At 44.0% G+C, this 24,433-nt stretch overlaps 1 protein-coding gene and 2 pseudogenes across 1 annotated transcript in view; all 3 read left to right on the top strand.

Moving 5' to 3' along the window:
• The first annotated feature begins 363 nt into the window (after nucleotides 1–363).
• PTPRZ1 (protein tyrosine phosphatase receptor type Z1) overlaps nucleotides 364–24,433 on the top strand; it is an 85,059-nt gene continuing 60,989 nt past the window's right edge. Inside the window, exons 1-7 of the mRNA XM_066633664.1 lie at nucleotides 364–379; nucleotides 13,893–14,072; nucleotides 16,134–16,285; nucleotides 20,498–20,593; nucleotides 20,849–20,915; nucleotides 21,106–21,263; nucleotides 23,165–23,315. Coding sequence (XP_066489761.1) covers nucleotides 364–379; nucleotides 13,893–14,072; nucleotides 16,134–16,285; nucleotides 20,498–20,593; nucleotides 20,849–20,915; nucleotides 21,106–21,263; nucleotides 23,165–23,315 — 820 coding nt within the window. The remainder of the gene's footprint in view (nucleotides 380–13,892; nucleotides 14,073–16,133; nucleotides 16,286–20,497; nucleotides 20,594–20,848; nucleotides 20,916–21,105; nucleotides 21,264–23,164; nucleotides 23,316–24,433) is intronic.
• On the top strand, nucleotides 661–777 carry LOC136658155 (5S ribosomal RNA; annotated as a pseudogene).
• Nucleotides 10,675–10,794, top strand: LOC136658042 (5S ribosomal RNA; annotated as a pseudogene).

Genomic DNA, 24,433 nt, shown 5'->3' with positions numbered 1-24,433 from the left:
ATTTCTTAGAAACCTTAAGAAATCTGGGTTCATTTTTCTTCAGATAACAGTATTTATGGTTTTTCTTTATGGATTAGTATCTTGGTGATGAATATAATTTGTTATTCATATATTTTTTGTTAATAAAACTTTAAAAATATATTGAAAACTTTCTCAAAAGCAGGCAACTTGTTGTGTAGGTGGTTAGACCATATTAGTTGAACTAGGAAAGGATTACTGAAGAGAATTGCATCTATCTTCATGTGGACAATACTGGACAGATAACCACTTTTCAAGGAAGATGACTGAAGAGCTAATGCCCCAAACCTATCCTCGGCTGGCCGGTCAGGTGCTGTGGTGCTCTCTGTGGGCCAGCCGGGGACCATGGAACAACAGAGAGGTAAGTAAATGACATTCTTACCTACTCTATTGTGCCACAGCCCCCAATGGGTCTGTCTGGTTCTCCACCAGCTCTTTGGATGGCACAAGTCTGAGTGGACTGAAGGGGCCGTGTCGAGGCCAGTTGGGGGTCATAGGATTTTGGTGGCGCCATTGCCATCAAAACCCATTTCCTGCTCTCCCTGACATGCCTCCCAGCAGCCCTGATACCTGCCCCAATCATGCCCCTCTCCACCCCAATCCTCCCCTTCCCCACCCACAGCCCACCCCCTCTGCCAATTCACCTCCTCTTGTTACCCTGCACATGCCCGATCTTGTCTGATCTCGGAAGCTAAGCAGGGTCAGGCCTGGTTAGTACTTGGATGGGAGACCGCCTGGGAATACCGGGTGCTGTAGGCTTATACCATAGTCTTTCAAGACTGAAGGTTGCCAACCATCGAGTGGCATACACATGTTTGCCAACCTTTCACACATTGTTGCTGCAGGTGGACTGGCAATGGAGCGGGTCTTCTGCTGATGAAATGCTCATTCCATCAGTAGAAGGCACCCACAGGATTGGGCTATAAGTGAAATAGAGTGATGAGATGAAGCTTTAGGGCTATTGACAAGTTAAAAATGAACAAATCATTGGGTCTGGGTGACATTCACCTGAAAGTTTTTAAAGAATTAAAATGAAGAATTATGATCTTCTGAATAAAAATAAACAACTTGTAATTAAAATGACATATTGCAGAAATGGAAAGAACCAATATATCTCTGAATTTAAAAAGATACCTGTGGTAGCCAGAACAGTACAGTACAGAATCATTTGCTTAACATGTTTCCGGAGTAAATTGGTGGATAAATTGCTGGATAATTACTGGAAACTAGAATCAAGGCCAAACCATCCACGAGGCCAACTGAAGCGACTGCATCAAGCAGCAGATAATTGGGTAAGGCGGACAGCATTTGTCATGCTGTTTCAGGTGTCAGGATGTCTTGGGCCAGCCCTGGCAATAATTATTCGATGTGTAAAAGAATGACCTGCACTGAGGAAAAACCAACATGGCTTCTCCAAAAATAAGTTCTTCCTCACCAACGTTTTAGAAATATTTGGGTTGGATTCAAAGAACTGTGAGCAGAGTTGCTAGTGTTGATCTGCAAAGTCCTTGTACAGGATTTTCTTTCGCTTTTTTCATGCAACAGCTTAGAGCAGTTGCACGAGAAACCTTTTTTGTGCCTTGACCCCAATAAATAAATAATAAAGTATGAGACTGGGGACCCACTGTTGGTCCTGCCCCCTCTTGGGACTCTATTCATACACAATCCACCCCTGTCACATCCTTCCAGCACTGTTCACTGTAACCAAATATTCTTATTAGAGAAAGCAGAAAATGTTACCATAACACTATGGTAATGAAAATGTTACCGTAGCATTATGGCAGTAGTGCAAGCCATTTTAGCACCTGAGCAGAACTGGGACACAATCTGCTAAGAACCTGAGCAGGACTGGGACACAATCTCCTGGAATCTGAAGGGCTACACCAGATGCCTCCCCCTTTACCTGCTGGTGCTCTAGTCCAGTGTTCATCAACCTTTTTCATTCCCTTAAGTTGCTGCAACCCCACAACTTAGGCTTTGTGACCCCATTTGGGTTCCAGGCCCAAGGCTGAAGAACACTGGCTTAGCACAAAGTGTAAACCAATGCTTCTTTGTGCGCAGGTGAAAATGGGTAGAACACAGTCATGAGTTAAGAGATGTCAAATCAAATTTGCTGCTGAGAAATCTGAGTAATATTTTGTTTATGAATTTATTTATTTAGACTGCAGTTGTTTTTAAAGATACTATAGATACCTCCTAATCAAGGTAGAAAGGTTTTGTTTTGTTTTAAATTAGGCTGCAATCTTATACACACTTTCCTGGATTTAAGCTCTACTGAATGCAGTGGAACTTGCTTCTGAGTTGACAGACATAGGATTGCACTGTCAAATAATTTGCCTGAAGAACAGTGGATTATCAAGAGTGCACTAGTAGCCAACACACATTTATAAGGGGTTTTGTTTTAAACAGGAGTGTCACTGTTTCAGTGTGCTTTGTGCTTTTAACCCACTTTTGCCAAACCCGAGATCATCTGATACATCACCTACATAGAAGCAATGAACCAAGAGGAGCAGTAATTAACCCTTTCACTGCATACTGTTTCCCAGTGAAAATGCTCCTCCCCACCTGCTTTTGTCCACACAAAAGATACTAGCAGTGTTATAGCTAGAGGGTGCGCAAAGCGTTAAATTTTGCAGGAGCCTGAATGTACAGTGCAAGTACCCCATCCCCTTTGGAGCCATTCTGGGTGGTGGGAAGCTATTCACCTTTGTTTTGCTCCTACCACCCTGAATGGCTCTGAGGGGGAGGGGCCAGTTGCATGCTGCAGGTGAGGCTCCCTGCAAAACTTAGTGCTTTGCACCCCCTCTAACAACACCACTGGATATCAGGTCCATGCACTGGTAGCTCTCTATTTCTGCAGATGTATGTTTACCCATATTTGAAATAGTGAGACTAAAAATTAGTACCAGAAGTGTGATTTGTGTGGGCTCATATTTAAAATAATGCAATTATGATTAATGTGACGATCACATAAACAGACTGCATCAATAGTCAATCAAGTTAGGTGCTGGGGGAGGGGCTTTTGTGTGGATTGTTTTTAAGTCCCAAGAATGAGGGGCTTCCAGCTTCTCCTCCCCTAACCCTCCACAAAGCTGTGAAACCCCCCACCAGCATACCTTATAAAGCAGTGGTTCTCATCCTTTTTAGCCCGGGACCCACTTCTGAGAATGACAATTTGTCTGGGACCCACCGGAAGTGATGCCATCAACCTGGAAGTTATGTCGTAGCCGGAAATGACATCATCAAACAGGAAGTGACATCACTGTGATGTCAGAGCTGGAAGTGATGTCATCAAGCAGGAAGTTCTTGCCTAGGAACTCAAACTGCAAATGACAAGTGAAAGTATTCCAGCTCAGAAGCTTCTTCCTGTTCTCCCTGCACTTACTACTATTGCTATCAAGCAAAAAGAATAAAAATAAAACAACATCTGGAACAAAATATTTGTGTATTTACTACTGTTTTTATTTCTGTCTTTATTTACAAAATCTCTAGCTACTTAAACTGTTTGTGAACTTTTTGTTGAAAAGCAGTATGTAAATACTGTTATTAATTTTAATAATAATAATACTTCTTGTATTACACTTGAAACTAACTAACACTGATATGGATGTTGATACTGTGCTCAGTATGGTCAGAAGCAAGTGCACCCTACTCATGCACCTCAATACAAGAAGTAGCTTGAGCTAAATAAAGGAAATAAGAACAGTAGTATCCCCCCCAGAAGGAAGATAAGGAGAGACACCTCCCCTCACCTCCCCCTCTCAGCTGCTCACCTAAGCATGCCTACTCAGAATTAACTCCCATTATTGGCAATGGGGCTTACTCCCAGGTAAGAATAGACAGGATTGCAGCCTAACAGAGAAGTAAGAACAGGGGAAGGGTGCCCATCAGAGAGGCGGGGGGGGAGGGGAGTGGAGCATCTCCCTCAGAAGGAAGATAAGCAGGGACACTTCCCTTCACCTCCCCCAAGCCTAAGCATGTCTACTCAGAATTCTCCCGTTATTGGCAATGGGGCTTACTCCCAGGTAAGCAATGGGGCTTACTCCCCCACATGCCAGGCTTACCCCTCTCCTCCCCCCTCCTAGCTGCTCTCTTGGCAGCCAGGCAACCAGGGATCCCCCCTTACCCCAGCAAAGATGTAAAGAGAGGACGTGCTGTCCGGGGCAGGAAAGGATCGCGGCTTCCAGAGAGGGAGAGATGTTGCAGAGGAGGAGACTCCTACAAAGAGCCCTAGAAGAAGTGCTGGGAGAGAGGGGGCAGCAGTTCCATAAGGGGTGCGAATGGCAGTGGGGTGTTGGCGGTGGCAATGCTGCTTTCAAGGCAGGCTCACAAGAGGGGAGATCGCGCGGGTCTGCCTCTACTCACCGGAGCCCCGTGTTCAGGTCTCCACCCACACTCTCCAGCCCAGTCCAGCTGTGGGGGGGGGGGTGGAAGCTGCTCTGTCTTGCAACCCCAAGACAACCCATTCCGTCCAGGCAGCTGAGCTGACAGAGGTTGGTGGGGAGAAGCCTGCCTGGCTCTTCCAAGTCTCTCCCTGTCCTTCTTTGCCACACTCCGCGATTTGCCCCTCCTGAGGGAAGCCTCCGAGTGCAGAGGGAGGTCCAGCTGGAAGGCAGCAGCACGCTGCTTTCTTTGCGCATGTGCAAGCCGCTCTTAGTTACTTCGCAATGCCGGGAAGTTTTAAATGGTGATACCCAGGCTTTTCCCTCTTCCAAAATGGCGCCGCCAGGTCTTTTGCCATCTTCCAAGATGGTGGCCGCCAGCTTCTCGTGACCCACCAGAAATTGCATTGTGACCCACCAAGTGGGTCCCGACCCACAGTTTGAGAACCGCTGCTGTAAAGGGTCCGCAACAGTGCGCAGACCTCTTCAGCAGCTTTGCAGCATCATGCAGAGTCACAATGAATCCATCACTCATTTTTTCATTGGAGACTCTGCTTAGTGCTATGCGACCAAAAATCTATTCATGGCCCCCAGTGGTCTTTTATGGTATGAGTACCAAGTAGAAACTGCCTGAAACAGCTTTTGCATGGGTCGACCTTAGTCTGATTCAGGCAAGGCAGTTCTTACAAGTGATTGCATGTATTTGCAGATTTGTTAAAATGCTATTTTCTGCATTCCCTTTCATTTAAAAAATAGAATGCTTTTAATATGTTAAATAAATTGTTTTTAGTACTTGAACCAGAACTATGCTATTATTCTTCATCAGTGTCACTGAGTACAGTTGAAGAGTCTGTGAGAGTAAGTGAGAAGCGGGCATGAAAATAGGCCTTTTTTCTAACAGTCCTTTTATCTACTTGAATAAGTGCTGAGCCAAACTGAGGGTGTTTCATGCTGCTCAAAATGTATTCCCCGTTTTCAGTTATTTGGGGGGGTGGGACTCTCAAAAAGGAGCAAAAATTTCTGAGCACAGAGGGATTGTGTCCCCCTTCCCTGGTAACTGAACCAGTGCTCCCCCCCCCTTTTTTTTTTTTGCCATATTCACTGTGGCAGTGAAATCTCTGTATTACTGCTTGACAGAACAGAGAGCATTAGAACACATGTTGCAATGTAGATTCAAACACTGAATATCTAGTTTGTGGCATACCACACTGTGCTATGCTTTCCCTACCAAGATAGGGAATGGATCTCCATATTGCCAAGGCAACTCAACAGTGTCCCTTGTCTTGCTGCATGGTGATAGCTGGCTGGCTGGCTGGCTAACTGAAAGCACGGCCACAGCATAGGAATGTAACTTTATTGGATAACGTAACTTTATTGGATAACTTTCATGTATAATGTTTCATATCCCACGCTATTTGTGGAGTTTTGTGACGTCATCTTGCTCTTATGCTGTGATTCTCGATTGCCTAGGACCATGAAGTGAGGGAGAGAAGAAAATGTGAGCTGCTATGCAGCCTAGGGGAGACAAAGTGGCTATCATCTGCATTGAAAATGAGTGCATTTGGGGGAGGGGGAGCAGAATTGATCTGTATTTAATTACCCTTTGGAAAAAAAAAATACCCTTTTCTCCTTGGAAATTTTATAGAAGAAAATCTGATACAACACTAGTGTCATATCCAGTGTATTAAAAAAAAAGAAGACTGTGTTTGTTAGATTTCCATGTGGAGGGAATTTTTTATTTGGGGAAACATATTAGGAGCACTGTGACTTTTGAGTTGTTCTACTGTCTCATCCATCAGGCTTATTCACTTCTCTTACACTATCTTTACCCTGATGTTATGTTTACCTTTTTTCCAACTAAGGATGTGGTGACATCTTGCTTACTTATGGTCTAGAATGGATGGTTGTCACTGCAAACTGGTCTTGCAATTTTTAGAAGTTATAGAACCTGCCTCTTGTCAGTGCAATCATTTTTACAGCACAATTCTAAGCGTGTTTACTCAGAAGTAAGTCTCACTATGTTCAATGGGGTTTACTTTCCAATAACATCTGCAAGAGGGATCTGAAGGCCTTAGGAATGGACCTCAACAGGTGGGGAACCCTGGCCTCTGAGCGGCCCACTTGGAGGCAGGCTGTGCATCATGGCCTCTCCCAGTTTGAAGAGACACTTTGCCAACAGACTGAGGCAAAGAGGCAAACAAGGAAGGCCCATAGCCAGGGAGACAGACCAGGGACAGACTGCACTTGCTCCCAGTGTGGAAGGGATTGTCACTCCCGAATTGGCCTTTTCAGCCACACTGGACGCTGTTCCAGAACCTCCATTCAGAGCGCGATACCATAGTCTTTCAAGACTGAAGGTTGGCAACACACAGTTTCCAATAAGTGTGTATAAGATTGCATCTTTCCTCTCTTCTAAGAGTTTATAGGATTGCAGCCTTAGGGTCAAATCCTATCCAACTTTCCAGCCCTGGTGTAGCCATGCCAATGGAATGTGCACTTCATCCTGTGGTGGGAGGGTAGTTATGGTGAACAAATCTAAACCATTTACTCTGCCATTATATTATTGTTAAGAATATTTTTATACTGCTTTTCAATGAAAAAAGTCAGAAAATGGTGAACGTAGCAAAATAAATATCTCTATATTCATAAATATATCTACATGTGATCCTATATTTGCTTCTTTAATACACATACCATGTTTTAAATATTTGTGTACTTCTAATATTTGAAACCCTACAAGTTTTAAAGAATAATAGTGTAGTTTATTTATGTAGGTGGTCAGTTCTACCAACTGCTGTGACACACAGAAATTGGCTCTTTTTGGAAGTTTTCCAGTCACTTTTAATGTTTCTTCATATGGGTACCACTTCATTCATTCATCATAGCCGGAAGTCTTAGCTCTTTCATGAGTAGCACCTTTTTTATCCTTCCTGGATTCTGGTGACAGCATACAAAGATCAGCAGTTCTTTCATATGCTACAGGGCAAAAGAAAGATTGAGGTTTTTCATTATTCACTACCGGAAGGATCTTATCATGTTTGAAATCTGTATTGTACTAGCTATGCTAGCTGCTCTGTTGGAGTTTGGACCCAAAGTTGCATTTTGATGGTTGGTTTGTGGAGCGGCATGCTTTTTTTGCCCTTTCTGTTCACACTTTCTCTAACTGTAGAATTTCTCATCACTGGAAAAGTGATGAGCTTTTCCACAAAAGCAAAAGCTTTTCCAGCTTTTGCACATCTTTTCATCTCTCCTTTCCTGACCAAGGCAGCTAGCTATTAGTCACAAATACCACCTTTATTCTCCTCCTCATTTATGTTCTTCTTGAAATCTCCCTAATTCCCATGCCTCTTCCATAGCGTATGGACCATGGAATAACTGGCACAGAATGGAGTGGGCATGAAGCAGGTACATTTATTGGGAAAAGTTGCCAAAATTCAGCTTAGCTTTGTTAAACTTTTCACAGCCTTGTAGAGCAGTGTTTCTCAAACTGTGGGTCACAAGCCAATTTCATTATTTTATTTTTAATATATTAGACTTGCTGCTGCCATGGTATGTGACTGCATTTGGGGAAATGTTACAGATGTGTACTCTGAACAGTATACTACGTATATGCTTTTAACAATTAACAGTATACTACGTATATGCTTTTGAACAATACTCCTACGTATATGCTTTTAACAATGATAGTCAATGGGACTTACTCCTGGGTAAGTGTGGGTAGGATTACAGAGTAGGATTGTTAAAAATTTTCCTACTTGATGTTGTCACTTCCGGTCATTTCATCACTTCCGACAGATTCTCATTCTAAAAAGTGGGTCCCAGTGCTAAAAGTGTGAGAATCACTGCTGTAGAACAATGGTTCACTATTAGTATGGTGCACTATTAGTATGGTGGTAAAATGCATCTGCTTAAAATCTTTTTATAGATTAGTGATAACCATGATATTTTGAATGGCCCTTTAATCAAGGTTGTGATAATTGGGTGTTCACAGGGGTCCAAAATCTTTAATTAATGAAAACTGGTCTTATTTATTCTTTGGGTGATAAAGGTGAGACATAACTAGTTGTTATATCCAATGTGAAAGTTCTGAGTTCTGTGAAAATTTGTTTGAGAGCCTTATCAGAACAAGCAATAGGCTGTATATCTGTATCTTTAACTTGGGGTGCAATCCTAACCCCTTATGTTAGTGCTTTCCAGCACTGGCACAGCAGTACCAACGGGACACGTGCTGCATCCCGCAGTTTGGTGTTACTCACGGAGGCCTCCTCAAAGTAAGGGAATGTTTGTTCCCTGACCTCAGAGCTGCATTGCCCTTATGTCAGTGCTGGAAAGCACTGACATAAGGGATTAGGATTGTGCCCTTGGTTGTTTAAACTTTACTCTGAAAACACAATGATAGTTTACATGAAACTGTACAGAATGTTTCTAAGTATGCAAGCTAAGGGCCATCTATAATTCAGAATTGTCTTAGGCACTTGAAACAGGTGACTCAATCTTTTGATCAATGTCTCAGCAGAATTATTTATATGCACTGTGAAGGGCATTATTTGTGCATGCAGAAGTGGTTATTCATTCTTGGTTTACTGTTGTTCTGCTTTTCCTGAATTTATAAATTTAAGCCACGTCTGCCCAACATTGCATATATGCACCAGGGATCATATGAGTGCACCTGTGGGATGGGCAGCAATGGGTTAAGATGCAGTGCAACTACCAATATTATATATATGAAGGCTGCAATGGAACTTCAAGGCACATAAATCAAAGCAGAGTTGCAGCCTCAGGTTACAATCTGACATATAACAAATCATGTTTAAATACCATTACAGTCGATTGGACTTGGCAAGTTGAACATGGATGTCTAGATATCTATAGATTTTTGGGGTACTCATTGTCTCATAGGGCCCAATCCTAATCAACTTTCCAGCGTCGATGCAGCCGCAGTGCAGCCCTGAAGTAAGGGAACAAACCCTTGAGGAAGCCTTCCTGACTGTCCTCCCACTGAGGATGCAACACCCACCCCATTGGCATGGCTGCATCAGCACTGAAAATTTGGATTGGATTTTGTGTCTTGACATCAAACATCTTTTCACCTTTTTATTATAGTAAAAAGTTTGCTGTGCCCTTGCTTGTATTTAATCATTCACCTGGCATATTAAATGCTACATTTTAGGGAATGGTTCACACACAGATATCTTAATGAGGCACTTGATGTTCAGAAGCTTCTACTCCTTTCAGTCCTGCCCCCTTTTCCTTCATGATCAACAACTAGAAAGCCCCGACTGCTCAGTGATCCACAATTTTTGTTTTAATGTTTGTCACAAAGTGAAAATTGTGGTTGCCTGCCAAGGAACATACACATTTCTCTCATGCGCTTATGCACATGCAGTCTCTCCCCCCCCCCCCACACCCTTTGCTGTGCTTGAGCCGAAAGAGGGAGGGGGTCCATTTGGCCGCTGCTGGTCTGAGGCACTCCATGGTCAAGTGTGTCCTACCTCTTCTTCCTCGTAAAGAGCAAGAAATGTAGGTGCAGAGCTTCTTTGTTTGACCTGCATAGCTAAGATGCTCTGAAGGGGTGCCTTAGCAAAGCACTAGCCAAGCAGCCCCCCATTTTGCCTTCCAGTATAGGAACTGGGGAAGGCGTGGGGTTCACTGGCAATCCCTGTGCACTTCTGCAGCAAGCTTAGGAGGAAGGCTGGGCCTTGTCATGCCTGCACCACTGTTGCCATGTCACGTGGAGCAAGCAAAATCATGGAAGTTTGCCACTACTACCAGCTTGTCACCCTCAATGCACCCCAATTTTTCCTTGCAAGAGGAACAAGGAAATTCTTGCACAGCCTGATTTCATTTTTCTGTACTGTAGCAATTGTTTTATCCTTTTCTTCCCCCTTCCAATTAAAAACCACCAGAAGAGGAATAAAATGACAGCAGCCTTAGCTAGAGTAGAATGACAGATGCAGCTATCCAGAGCACAGCTCTCTAGAGGGCCCAGCAGGAGCTGAGGATGAAAAGTTGTTTATGCTGTTGATAGACTTTGAAGGAAATTAGTCATATCTTTTTCACTCCTTTCCTGCCTCCGTGTTATTTGAAACAAGATTCTCACAATGTCTTTTAAGTTCCTCTGTAATACAGCATCAAAATGCAGTGCTCTACAAATGTACAACTATAATTGTCATTTTGGTCTGAATTGATAGGTGATGGAACAGGTATTAATGTTTGCCCAGGGCCCAGAAACATCCAGCTATGTTTCTAGTTGTCTTTACATTTTCCTTTATAAGGGAACAGCAACTGTTACCCTGCACATGCCCAATCTCATCTGATCTTGGAAGCTAAGCAGGGTCAGGCCTGGTTAGTACTTGGATGGGAGACTGCCTGGGAATACTGGGTGCTGTAGGCTTATACCATAGTCTTTCGAGACTGAAGGTTGCCAACCATCTCGTAAGGGAAAGATGGAACTGCATTGAGAGTGAATGACAGTGAGCTGTGACAGAATCGGTGCTAATGAAAAAAGGATACTGTGTTTATTGTTATAAAAAGTCAGTACAAGTGTAGCAAGGCTTTTGTATGTGTAGTGTTTCATTAACAGGATAATGTATGAACCTGCCAAATGACTAGTGTTTCAAAATTGGCTCTATTCTTACAAGATGGCTACTGCCTCTGCAAATTATAGCTTATTCATCAGGTCTGGTAAATGAACAGTGTAACATTTAGCAACCAACTCCAATGAGAACTAAATTCCTTTCCATGGATGGAAAATGTACATTTTTTTATGTTTCATAGAAGAGATGATTTTTCATACATTACAGTTCTTACAAATCAAATAACTCGTGTGACCAGTTGCTTGCATGAACTGTAATTGTTTTGTGTCTGTGGAATTGATTCAGATAACTTAAATTTAATATTAGTAGTTTTATTTCTGTCCATAGGCTCCTTTAGGTGCCCTGGTTTTTCATATAAAACAGGAATGTATGTTTAACAGTAATGTGTACTAGAATTGTGAATTTAGGTGTGTAAGAAAGCACAGAGGATCAGTTCCAGATGCAGATTAGTAAAATGGGTTAAAAGTAGGCCTGTTGTTGGGAAAACAGATCACATGAAAATCAAAATATAAAAGACTTATTCTGAAAAGCATGCTATCTTATAGGTGCATCTCATATTTGCTAGAGTTATGAAGTTCTAAGAATCAAAAATTTATTTTCCAAACCTGTGTCCAGGGTCTAAGAAGTAGTTATCTGTCCTTCATTGTTCAAGCACGTGGTGTGCTAAAGAATAATGAAACAGTAACAAGAATATACATGCATACTCCAGTATCTGCGAATTCGGTATCTGCGGTTCAATTATCTGCAGATATTGGGAACACCATTTTAAAAGATAGCAAAAGTGAAGGGGAATGTAACAGTAGCTTTGCTTACCTTAGCGCAGCAAAACTGCTGTGTTTTCAGGCTCCAGGCATTCTTCCAAAATATCTGTAATCTCCTCCTGGTCACTCTGAGGGTCCTCCCTTCCCCAGTGTTGCACCAGAATGTATCGCGACCAGGAAGGGAATGCATCATGATGCATTCAGGGGTGACATTGGGGAAAGGAGGAACTTGGAGTGACCAGGATGAGGTTGCAGGCAGCTTGGAAGGCTACCTTATCTTAAATAGAACTATTTTTAACATTTCCCTTCACTTTCCCTTTTAAAAGGGCATCCCCAGTATCGGCAGATCCCTGGTATCTGCGGATTCCCAGTATCTGTGCAGGTGGGTCTGGAACCAAATCCCCATGGATACCGGGGCACACATGTACACCATAGCAACAGACACTCCAAAAACTGCTCAAGTGACTCTTCTGTGGAAAAGTAGTTCTGCCCTTAAATGTATTAAACATTTAAGAACTTCTGGGAGACTTTCTGAAGCCCACGGAGACCACATGCTGCTTCTCCAGGCCTTAGAAAGTCCTCCAGAGGGGTCAGAAGGCACTTCTTGTTTTCCTGAAAACTGGGAAGATGCTTTTGGTTGCATCCAGAGATCAGCCCCCAATGATCCGTGTTTCGTTTCTCCATGAATTTCAGCATCCATGAGGGTTCTAGGCAGGGCTTTGGAGAGGAATTTTATCAGGGGTACAGAGTTTCTTTTGGGCCCCTTCCCAAAGAGGGAGGGATGAAACAGAATAGGGGGGGCAGTGGGGGCAAAACAGGCAGGGGGAAAGTGGCACCAGCTGGAATAGTCTTTGTAGTCCAGGTCCACAAACCAAAGAGCTACTGTAGCAGGTCAGTTTCCTCCCAGATGTGACACTGTTAAGGAATGTATGCAATCCTCGGCCTGGTGTGTATGGCAATAGTTGTAGCCATGTGCCCACAGTATTGCCCCCAGGATCCTGCGTGGGTAGTGAGATTGGAGAATGTAAGATCCCAGCAAATTTCTGGGCCCCCTCCTTTGGCTCCTGGGCCCCCTTCCTGACTCTGGGCCCAAATACAAATTACCCCTTTACCCCCCTCTCCTAGGCCCTGGTTCTTGGAATGGAAGCCCCATGGACGCTGAGGGCCTACTGTACTCTATAGCATTTCAGATACTTAAAGGCAATTGGACAATAGGTGGAAACCTGGAGGAAAGATGTTACTCTCTAGGAGACAAACCAAAAGAACACATGCAGTTCTTAGGACCCCTTGCTTTGCTTCCTGTCCCCCAAAATGGAGTTTTGCACATGAAATCAGTGATGTTAAACTGACTGAACCATGACTGAAATCATGACTAGTAAAGGTCACATTAATAACATTCTCAGAACATATGCACATAACTGAAATGTCAAGGACAAGGCTAGGCTAGAAGATCTTTTGCAGACATGCTACAAGTTCTTGATGTGACAGAATATTCAATTGTGCTACCCGCTTCTCCCATTTGTTTTGAGATGGTGTTGTCCCATGATATTGTCATGTATGCTTTTGAAATGGTTGAAAATATCAGACTATTTAGACCAGGGGTGTCCAAACTTTTTGGCAGGAGGGCCACATCATCTCTCTGACACTGTGTCAGGGGCCAGGAAAAAAAGAATAAATTTACATAAATAAATATATTAAAGATGGAACTTGAATGAATGAAGGTCTTGCAATAGCTCAAGACCTATAAAAGGCCTTATACAAAGCAAGGCTGGCCTTTCCTTCGCTGTCACTGCTGCATCACAGATGTGAAACAGCAAGGAGTGGAGGGAGACCTAGGCCCGCAGCTCACATGAGAGGTTGAACAGTCGCCCTCAAGCTGAGAGCAGTTGCGTTGGGCCAGTGCAGGCTCCAGCAAGCCCCTCGAGGGCCAGAGGCTCATTGGAGACTGGGGGCTCCCTGCAGGCTGGATGGGTAGTCCCTGAGGGTCGCAAATGGCCTCTGGTTAGGGTTTGGGCACCCCTGTTTTAGACAAGTAGTGTGTCCTGAATCTGCATAATTTCTTGCTCTTTGTATGAAAGCAAATGCTGTCACACAAGTTGATTTAAATTTCTTACCTGTGTTGTTTTGACATTTAGGAACATTAAACCAAACAAGCTGGGTGAAAAAGTATCCCGCATGCAATGGTGCCAAACAATCACCTATTAATATTGACGGGGATCTAACTCAAGTAGATGTGAATCTTAAGGAACTGAAATTCCAAGGCTGGGAAAAAGTAACTTCAGAAGATACTTTAATCTACAATACAGGCAAAACAGGTACAAATTTCATATCACGTGTTAAGAATACCTTAAGATTCTGTAAGTTCAGGAAGGTGAATTTCTTTAACATGAGAAGTAAATACAGGTCCAGCCTATTTATACACGGATTTGACTCAACACGAATGGCCCCTGCAAATGAGAAGGAATGTGCTGATTCCTGGAGAATGGGAAAAATGCATCCCTTTAAAATCAGTTTTAAAAAGTGAACGGTCCTTTAACAACAGCCTCCTTAATGAGAGAGAGAGAGAGGGCAGCTGACTGACAATCCATCAATCCTTCTCTCTCCTTCTGACCCCTCCCTTCCCCCAGCACGTGAAAGAAAGGTGATCATTTTGCATTGGTGAAGGGAGGGACTGAGTGAAGTGCTGATGGATTGTCTTCTTAATGACTCTTATCTTAGAGTCAAAAGGTCAGCAAGGCTGTTTTTCAATCACTGAAGCAAAGAAACTTTGTTTTTTAAATTGATTTGCTATAGTGCTGTTTTTTTTAATCCACGTGCTTGGAACGGAACCCACATGAATAATTAGTCTCAACCTGTATTTTGTTTCTTTGACAAACTCTTGCTTTATTTCTTTTTCGTTTGTTAGCTTTTTGAAGTTGAGGGTTTTTGCAGGAGGACATCTGGCAATAGCACTAAATCATCCATTAAGAGAACTCAAAGGGAAATTATACACATCAATAAAAACAGCCTCAGTAATCATACTGTTAAGTGTAAATCAGTGGTTCTGAAAGTGTGATGCCCCAAACAAGGTGTCACAGGCCACCCACTACCCAAGTAGGATGACTGCATCACGAGCTTCCAAATATTGGCAAGAGGCTCAGCCTGGCAGGCAGAGCTGTGGCATTTGAAAACTGCATGTGGTGGAAAACCCTCCTACCTGCCCTGTCCTGCTGTCCTGTACTGCTGTTTGGAGGCTTGCAGTGCCCTCCAAACCTGGATGCAAGTGGCAGTGATGTTATTGCATGATGCTTTTCATGTCATCGCCACTTCCTTCCGAGTTTCAAGAGACTCATAAACCGGGAAAGTTTGGGAAGCACACGTTTAATCCAAGATAATAAGCCTACTTACGGAAAATAATAATTTAAGTATTTGCCACATAATAATTATGATTAGTAAAGGTACCTATATCTAGCACACTGATATACTAATACGACTACCTAGTTAGTGTTTTCAAAAAGCTATTTATTAGGCACTCCGCGTTATGTTTGAGAAATAGCTGTATAACAGCCTATCACTCATGTGTAGGATTGAAACTGAAAAGAGAAAATTTCACTCTAGTTAGTTGGTGGCAGTCCTAAGGAACTTATAGAATAGTGCTGCAGAGTAACCTTATTCGTGTAATAGCCGTGTTCACGCATTATAGTAATGTAGATGATGTCCACATACGGAGGGACAGCGAGAGTACCCTGGAAAACTGTTAAGTAAGCTTTGCCCCCCAATCCCTGTGTGTGCAGTTTTGTGTCTTCACAAATGCCGTGAATGAGCTTTTGAGCAAATGAGCTGGGTGCCTAGAGATCGCTCTTTGAATTCCAGCAGTCAAACTATTAAAACTTATTTGAGTATTCCAACAAGCAGTTTTGTTTTCTTTCAAATGCAGTATTGTTTTCCCTTCTTTTTTTTAGTGCAGGGGTATTCAAACTCCCCCCCCCCACCGCTGTCCACCTGCCCTGCAGTGAAGGACACCTGATCCACCTCCTTCTTCGGTTCATTTCTTATGCTGATAGATTTGAGCAGAAGCATAGCTAGAGGTGGGGACAAAACGGTATGTACTGCAGGTGCTGCAATACACCATTTAAGTGGCCCCTTCCATTTGCCATCAGATCCATTCCAGGCAGCAACGGCTATGTGCAGGCACTTGCCAAACCAAATGGCAGGTTGCCGTCTCTGTCGAGCATGATTCTGATGGTGAGTAGGAGGGTGTGCTTACAAGCTGCGTTGTGGCACCTGCAATACTTACAATTTTGCCACCCCCCCGCTAGCTGTGCCACTACATTTGAATCACACATAGTTTTTCTGCTTAAGTATGATGAATAATAACTCTCTTTTTTTCTCTTTAGTGGAAATCAATCTGACAGATGAATTCTTTGTTGTCGGAGGAGGCTTAGAAACTATATTTAAAGCAAGCAGAATAACATTTCATTGGGGAAGATGCAATATATCACACGATGGATCTGAACATAGTATAAATGGACAAAAGTATCCTCTTGAGGTAATGAACATGTATTTTGGTGCAGAATACCACTAAGAAAAGCCACAGTATTTATATATGTAGATATTTTTTGTTTATTAATACAGTATATGGTTATTAAAATGTTTAATAACTGTGGGCAAAGATATTTGGGCACATAGCTGCCAACTGCTTCTGGGTGGTTTGATTTCAGGCCAGTCAGATGCAGAGGTGAGACGGGGGGGCTCAACCTGAGCTCTGTTTGTCACACCAGCCTCTGCACGGAGGTTTATCTCCATGCAGAGAGCTGGCTGTGACTGTGGAACCTGATTCAGCAGAATAGGCCAAATTCTGTGCGCCTTAAACAAATTTGAAGCCTTCAATTCAAATTTGTGAGCCTTCAACAAAAAGGCTCACAAAGAGGTTCAGAGGCTAATCCTGTGGTTGGCGGCTCAGAGCTGTGCCGCTGACCACAGTCGCAAATGTGCCTTAAGGCTTGTTTGCGGGGCTCACTGCCGGGCTCCCGCCGGTGCTAGCCCAGCGCCGGTCAGTGCTGGGCTAGCGCGAGGCGGTCACCCAGCTTCCGTGGCTCGGCGGTCTCCTGGACGTCCTACAGAACGGCAGGCGGGGGCATAGATGGGGGTGGGTGTGGGGAGGAGGCATTCCGGGGAGGGGGGAGGCCAGCGGGGGCGGAGAGAGGGTGGGCGGGAGGTGTGCCGGGGAGGCGTGACGCGGGGAGGGGGGAGAGCTGCAGGCGTGCCAGGGCGAGGGATGGGAGGCGAATCCACAGAGCTCCGCTCTGCAGGATCCAAGGCACTCGTGGAGGGCTGCGCGCCCTACACGAGTGCCTTTACCTTACCAAAGGGTTGGTGGTAAAGTGAGTAGCCCCATTGCAGGGCTGCTTACTTTACCCAGGGGAAGGGGATGGAAGGTAGTGCGGGAGGCACTAGATTCGGAGACAGCGCTCCTCGGTGCCGCCGAGCCAGGGCACCCCGGGCAGCTCAGGATTGGGCTGTCACTCAGCACAAAGGAATAAGAAAATGGTTCTTTGTCCCAAAAGGGTTTGTGATTTTTTTTTATTGCAATTCTGCCACTGGGAGGAATGCTATACTGGAATGAAGGGACAGCTGCTCTCTCCCTGTGGCATTTAAGAGAAGTTTGTCTTTAGAAGATGCCTCTCTGCCCAGTTGGCAGGGGATATGCACAGTGCTCTCAGTTGTAAATAGTGTTCACATATTTAAATAGCCATGCTTTTTGCAATAAATAATGGTCAAGATAGGTACAGTAGGATTGCTTTCCTGCCTACATGTTCGGTGAATTGAAACAGGGGCCGACAAATCTGGGTTGGCCTTGGTGACCAACCCAGTTTCGTGCTTGGTGCCAGTCCTACTCTTTTCTCAAGATCTTGTCACTATAGGTTGAGCCTCGTTATTCTGAAAGGCTCCTTTCCCAGAACTCACATAGATGGCAAAAATCGTATTAAAGCAAATCCATTTAAAAACAGTGCCGCTTTGCTTGGTGATTTAAAAACAGCCTTGCTTACCTTTGTGGTGTAAGAGCCAATAGGCAGAAAATCCATCAATCCATCTTTCTCCAGGCACTTAGAAAGGCTTCACTCCGAGCCAGCGACCCCTCCCTTCACCCAGAACACAGTGCTAGGAAAGAATACAAAGTGATTATCTTTCTTTCACATGCTCAGGGGGAAGGGAGGGGTCACTTGCCTTGGAGTGAAGCTGTTCTAAGTGCCTGGAGAGAGAATGATTGATGAATTGTCAGCTGGCTGCCCTCTCTTGCATTAACGAGGCTGTAGTTAAATGACTTTTTTCCTTTTAATTTAGAGGGCGCTTTTTAATCTCATCACGTTGCGTTAAAACCACAGGTGGAAAATCTGTGAATAATTAGGTTATACCTGTATTAGCGGGTTGCTGACATTCGAAGGCATTCAGATATCCTCAAAAGATATTCTCCCTTGCATTGCTGGTCCAGGTTGGAAAGAGGGGATATTAATTTTTAAAAAATCAATAAATGTAATAAACGTCACTGCAACAGTTAGCTCCTGCCCCTACTCTCAAGTTCTCAGCAGGGGAAGAGATAATTCATCCTAGGAGGAGGGAATTTATCCTGATAGTTCATGTTCTTGGAAGTACTTGGTGGACCTCAAAGCCCAGAGCAACTGTTGTGTAGATATGTGTAACCCTGAGAGGAATCCCTGCAATTTATAACCCAATCCTATGGTGCTATTGCATTCCTGGAACTCGTATCTTGGCGGTACAGTGTGCTTTATGGCCACTGCAAAATCTTATATGCCAGAGAGCACAGACTGACCGGCCTCCGCAGAATCCCTGGCACCAGGATATTGAGGTGGAGGCAGGCAGATTAGAGTGGGGACTGGGGCCGGGATGGGGTGTGTGTGGAGAATGGGAAGGGGTGGTTATCCTCTTCCCATCCTTCACTCTCCACCAATATCCTATCCACCAATATCTACCAATGTGCTATCCCCCTTCCAGCAACCCCATCAATATCCTATTCCCTTCCCGGCCTCCATCCTCTTACCTGAGTCCATTCTGACATGTGCCAGCAAAATGGCTGGTGCATGTCTGAGAAGAACCTTCAGGGCAGCGGAAGCTCATCTTGAGGCAAGGGAACAAATATTACCTTGAGGAGAATTCTGGGACTGCCCCCCACCACAAGATACAGCGCATGCACCAATGGTGCTGCTGCATTGGTGGGGGAATTTAGGTAGAATTCTGCAGCAAAATATGCACATGCTAATTAGAGTTAAGAGCACCTAGCGCTAGTTTGCCATTTAAATTGATGCGTTTTATACCTGAGTAGGCATCAGTGTACATTAGTGTGTATCATTTGTCAGTTAGTACACAACTAATGTCAACCAGGGCCATTCAAATGAAGGATGAGATTAATTAGGACAGCACATGTTTAAATCCCCTTTGGCCCACAACAGGGCTGCCTGATTTTCTCCTCTTTGGACTAGCGCAGTGGTTCTCAGCATGGGCCATATGGTCTGGTCTCCCTAGGGCCATACCATACGTTGTTACTTAGAAATAAAGTTCAATTATTAGAGTAAGCAGTGCAGCTGGTAAAGTGATTCTCAAACTGTCAACCATGGGTCCCAGGGGAGCCACGGAAACCGACCAGTGGACCCACGGAATCCTTGCAGAAAAACCTGCCACGCTATACAATGTATAGGATTGTAGCCCTAATGGGGAGCTGCATCCAGTGGCCAAGTAGGTCAAGGGAACCACCATTGGAAAAGTTTGGGAACTGCTGGTGCACAGGACTGCAGCCTAAGAAGTGTGTAGATATCTAGGCACAGTTATCTAAGACTTGTGTTGGAGATAAAACTCTGTACATATCTGTAGTACGTATCTACATTCTTTCTCTGGATACCGAGCTAAACAAACGCATCGGTAAAGCAGCTACCACATTTTCCAGACTCACAAAGAGAGTCTGGTCCAACAGGAAGCTGACGGAACATACCAAGATCCAGGTCTACAGAGCTTGTGTCTTGAGTGCACTTCTGTACTGCAGCGAGTCAGGGACTCTTCACTCACAGCAGGAGAGGAAAGTGAACGCTTTCCACATGCGCTGCCTCCGACGCATCCTCGGTATCACCTGGCAGGACAGAGTTCCAAACAACACAGTCCTGGAATGAGCTGGAATTCCCAGCTTGTATACAGTGCTGAAACAGAGATGCCTGTGTTGGCTTGGTCATGTTGTGAGAATGGGTGATGGTCGGATCCCAAAGGATCTCCTCTATGGAGAACTTGTGCAGGGAAAGCGCCCTATGGGCAGACCACAGCTGCACTACAAGGATATCTGCAAGAGGGATCTGAAAGCCTTAGTAATGAACCTCAACAGATGGGAAACCTTGGCCTCTGAGCGTTCTGCTTGGAGGCAGGCTGTGCAGCATGGCCTTTCCCAGTTTGAAGAGACACTTGGCCAACAGACTGAGACAAAGAGGCAAAGAAGGAATGCCCATAGCCAGGGAGACAGACCAGGGACACACTATACTTGCTCCCAGTGTGGAAGGGATTGTCACTCCCGAATCGGCCTTTTCAGCCACACTAGACGCTGTGCCAGAACCACCTTTCAGAGTCCATACCATAGTCTTTTGAGACTGAAGGTTACCATCAATCTACATACCTGTAGTAATGTTACTTTAGTACATTATTACATTAGTACATTATTTTCAGAGAGCTTTATTGTACGATAAATTTATTATTATATTTACAGATGCAAGTCTACTGTTATGATGCCAAGAAGTTTCTGGATATAGATAAGGCAATTGAAGAAAATGGGAAATTAAGAGCTTTATCAATTTTATTTGAGGTAATCATTGTTTATACATATTGGATCACCATACCATGTAATCATTTCAATCTTAAAGATAAGTGAATGTATTGTTGCTTCTTCATTTTGCATGAGAAAATGAAGCCTAATACAATACATCTATTTTGACATAAACTCATGTCATTTTGTGTATGTGCAGAATAATAATAAACATACAATCTGAAAATTAGCTTGGTAATAAACATAGCTAATAAACGCTGCTTGAGAATAAATCATGCACTTTATCCTCAACAGGTTGGTCTGGAAGATAATAAGCATTTCAAATCGATCATTGATGGAGTGGCCAGTGTTAGTCGCTTTGGTGAGTTTGTGGCTTAGAGGGGCAAACCATCTGCACAATTAATCCATTGTGAAACATTGTGAAAGACTGCCTTTCACAAGGTTTTTGTTTGCAATCTTTAAATAAGTATCGCTGGGCTTCACTTTTATTTTATGTTTCTTGTATAGTTGTGAGTAATATTTAAGGTGTACTTGTGAATAATATTTTGCAGGGAAAAAAAGTGAACTGGAGCCTTTCGTCTTGCTGAACCTTCTGCCAAATTCAACAGACAAATATTACACGTATAATGGATCCTTGTCATCTCCTCCCTGCTCAGAAACAGTTGAATGGATTATATTCAAAGATCCAGTTAACATTTCAGAAAACCAGGTAACTTTATATAATCTGTAAAGGTAAAAAAAAAAAAAATAGTTTCTGCTTGCACAGAAAAAAGATGTATAATTTTTTCATCATAGTAATGGCACAGGAGTGCCATTATATCTATATCTATAATGTAGATATACATTATATCTATCTTTAGGCTTTTTGAACTGGACCATAGAATGCATTTCTAAATTGTAACATGATTTAAAAATACTTTAAAAATAAGGATAGTAGAGCAACCCATCGCTTGAGATTCTTGCACACCATTGCTTCAAGGGAAGCACACTATTTTTTTTTTTACAATGGTTAGAAAAAGTATATTTTTAATTGCATTGTAATAGTGATAGCATTAAAAAAAAGTGTAGTGTGGGCGCACCTATGTGGTATAAAGAACAAGACTGAGCACCATACCTCATGAACAGAGTAAATGGTTTGGATCTCTGGGATCACCCAAATTCTCATGAGTCTAAAATCTCACTATAAGCCTGCCCCCATATCCACAGGTGTTCTGTTTTGGAACCCCCCTGCAGTTAAGTGAAACTGTGGATATGGGCAAACCCTCCCCCCCCCCCTGCAGAGACAAGGGGAGCTCCATTCACTTCCGAAAGGGCTCAGCAGAAACTGAGGACATGCATCCCTGGCCTGTGCCAGGCTCAGATTGAGCTTGGAAATTGAAATAAAGCGACTTCTGGTTTCATGGAGAAAGCGGAAGTGATGTTTTTAATGCCTTATAAGGCGTTGGAAGGCCTGGGGAAACCTTTGCTGGCCTAGAGCAGTTACTTTAGAGACAACTTGTGGTGCATGAAAAGGCCAGCTGGGATGGAAGGAGAAAGTGGCTGATGGGAGTGGCAATTTCACCATGGCTTAGGCCAGGGGTCTCCAAACATTTTGGCCAGAGGGCTACATCAAGTATCTGGCATGGTTTTGGGGGCCAAAAAAAAATATTTAAATATAAAATTTATATAAATAGAGATGGAACTTCTCTCATCTGAGTGAATAAATGAATGAATGGGCTTACTCCTTCAAACTCTGGCCCTTAGAACACCCTCCAAATGCAACAAGAGCACAGTTCCAGTCATGTTTGACCAAGGAGAGAAGAGGCTGGCCGTGGGCCGGATAGAGGCTTGCCGCGGGCCGCATCTGGCCCCTGGGCTGGGGTTTGGCCCAAATCCTAACCAACTTTCCAGCACGGTCACACTGTGGGGCATGTGCTGCATCCTGCAGGTGGGTGGCAGTCATGGAGACCTCCTCAAGGTAAGGGAATGTTTGTTCCCTTAACTCGGATCTGCGTTACTCTTACCCCAGTGCTGGAAAGTTGGTTAGGATTGCACCCTTTGTCTACTAAACTAGTGTAATAGACATGGAAACTCTGCCTTATGCTACAACCACTGAGACACAGGAAACTCAAAAAGTGATTTTTCAATTTCCTTGAAAATTCTTTTGATGAAACTATATTTAGCATAGTACAGGGGCTATGTACATAGTACAGGAAGTACAGGGGCTTCCAAACTGGCTTCCAAGCCTGCGAGCCGGATCCAGTGTACCCGACAGGTGCGTCTGGGCGCAATGGTGCTGGGGCACATTCCAGCACAAAGCAACCCATTTTCATGCTGTGAGTTTGCAGAACTTCACACTGGGCAGTTGCTTCTGCCAGGAAATTGGGGCGCCAAGCTTCCTGGGGTATTTGGCAGTGAAAGCAGCTGCCTGGTGTGAAGCTCTGTGAAATCATGGCACAAAAACAGGTTGCTTCATGCCAAAATGACTGCACTTGCCTGGACAGAACCGTCAGGTGCACCAGGGGCTGCGGTTTTAAGACCCACTGTACTAGAGCCCTGCAAAGATATTTCTAAAGAAAGCTCTTTATAATCTGTGCATTTGCTTACAAGAGATTTGCTAAATTTTTCCAGCTGTCAGTATTTTGCGATGTCCTCACCATGCAACAAGCTGGTTATGTGATGTTGATGGACTACCTGCAGAACAATTTTAGAGAGCAACAGCACAAATTTTCTGGCCCGGTGTTTTCCTCATATACTGGGCAGGAAGAAATTCATGAAGCAGGTATTTATTGCTTACTTACTAATACTGACTTTTTGTTTTGTCGATAATTTTTACCACGATGAATTGGTTCTATAAAGGGTACTGGCTTCAATTCAAATATACATGTGCACAGTACTCCCAGCCCATTCCTATTGAAGACTAGTGCCAGTAGACTGTGAGTTCCGTTGGCACAGGCTGCTGCAAATCAGCAATAAAGTGCTTTGTGGCAGTGTAAGCTGTTAGCATGCTTAGTAAGCTGTTAGTCCAGAGCCTTCCCTTGTGCACCTGCAGACATCAGGAGGCCTGCATCAGGGTGCAGTGCAGGCAAGCCCAGCATGGGGAGGGGGGGGTGGAATGGGGTGTGTAGCAGGGCGGGGTAGGGCTGAATGGGGAGGAGATGGGTCAGGTGATGGCAGATTGGGCCTGGGAGGGGGTGGGTTTGATGTCAGTGGTGCCAACCAAATCCAAACCCCTTTTCCAGGCTTGATACTGCAAGTTGACACATTGTGGCTACTGGGGCTTACCCAGCCCCATGGGACAAATGTTCCATTACCCTGAGGTGACCTCTAGCAGCCAAAACTCTCCCACGGGACACAGCAGAAGCCAGATGGGGATTTCAGTAGGATTGGGCTGTTAGACAGTGATGCCAACAGTGATGCCAATCAGCTGTTTGACAGGGAGAAATCTGATCCCACCCTGCTAAACACCTGCTGGATTTGAATGCCAGTTTTTTGAGTGGGGCTGTGTGGCTCAGTCCTGGCAGCTGTATCAGGTAAAGGACTGTGAGGATTCTTCATTTAGCTGTGGATGCACACACGCAAGCATGCCTCTATATGCTTATGCCCCCTGGCTGAATTAGGGCATCAAGTATTAACTTGCCATATGAAAAAAAAATGTGTGTGTGTGTGTGTGTGTGTGTGTGTGTGTGTAATAATAATAATAATACTGGTATTTATATACTGCCTTTCTGGTCATCGGATTACTCCTCTGACTATATTCAAGGTGGTTATTAAAGGCGTCTAGCCTGGACGCCTTTAAAAGGGGATTGGACACGTTTCTGGAGGAAAAATCCATTACGGGTTGCAAGCCATGATAGGTATGTGCAACCTCCTGATTTGAGAAATGGGTTATGTCAGAAT

This window comes from Tiliqua scincoides, chromosome 7, assembly GCF_035046505.1.
Source record: "Tiliqua scincoides isolate rTilSci1 chromosome 7, rTilSci1.hap2, whole genome shotgun sequence".
NCBI classification, from domain to species: Eukaryota; Metazoa; Chordata; class Lepidosauria; order Squamata; family Scincidae; genus Tiliqua; species Tiliqua scincoides.
This window is presented reverse-complemented; position numbering and strand designations above follow the sequence as displayed.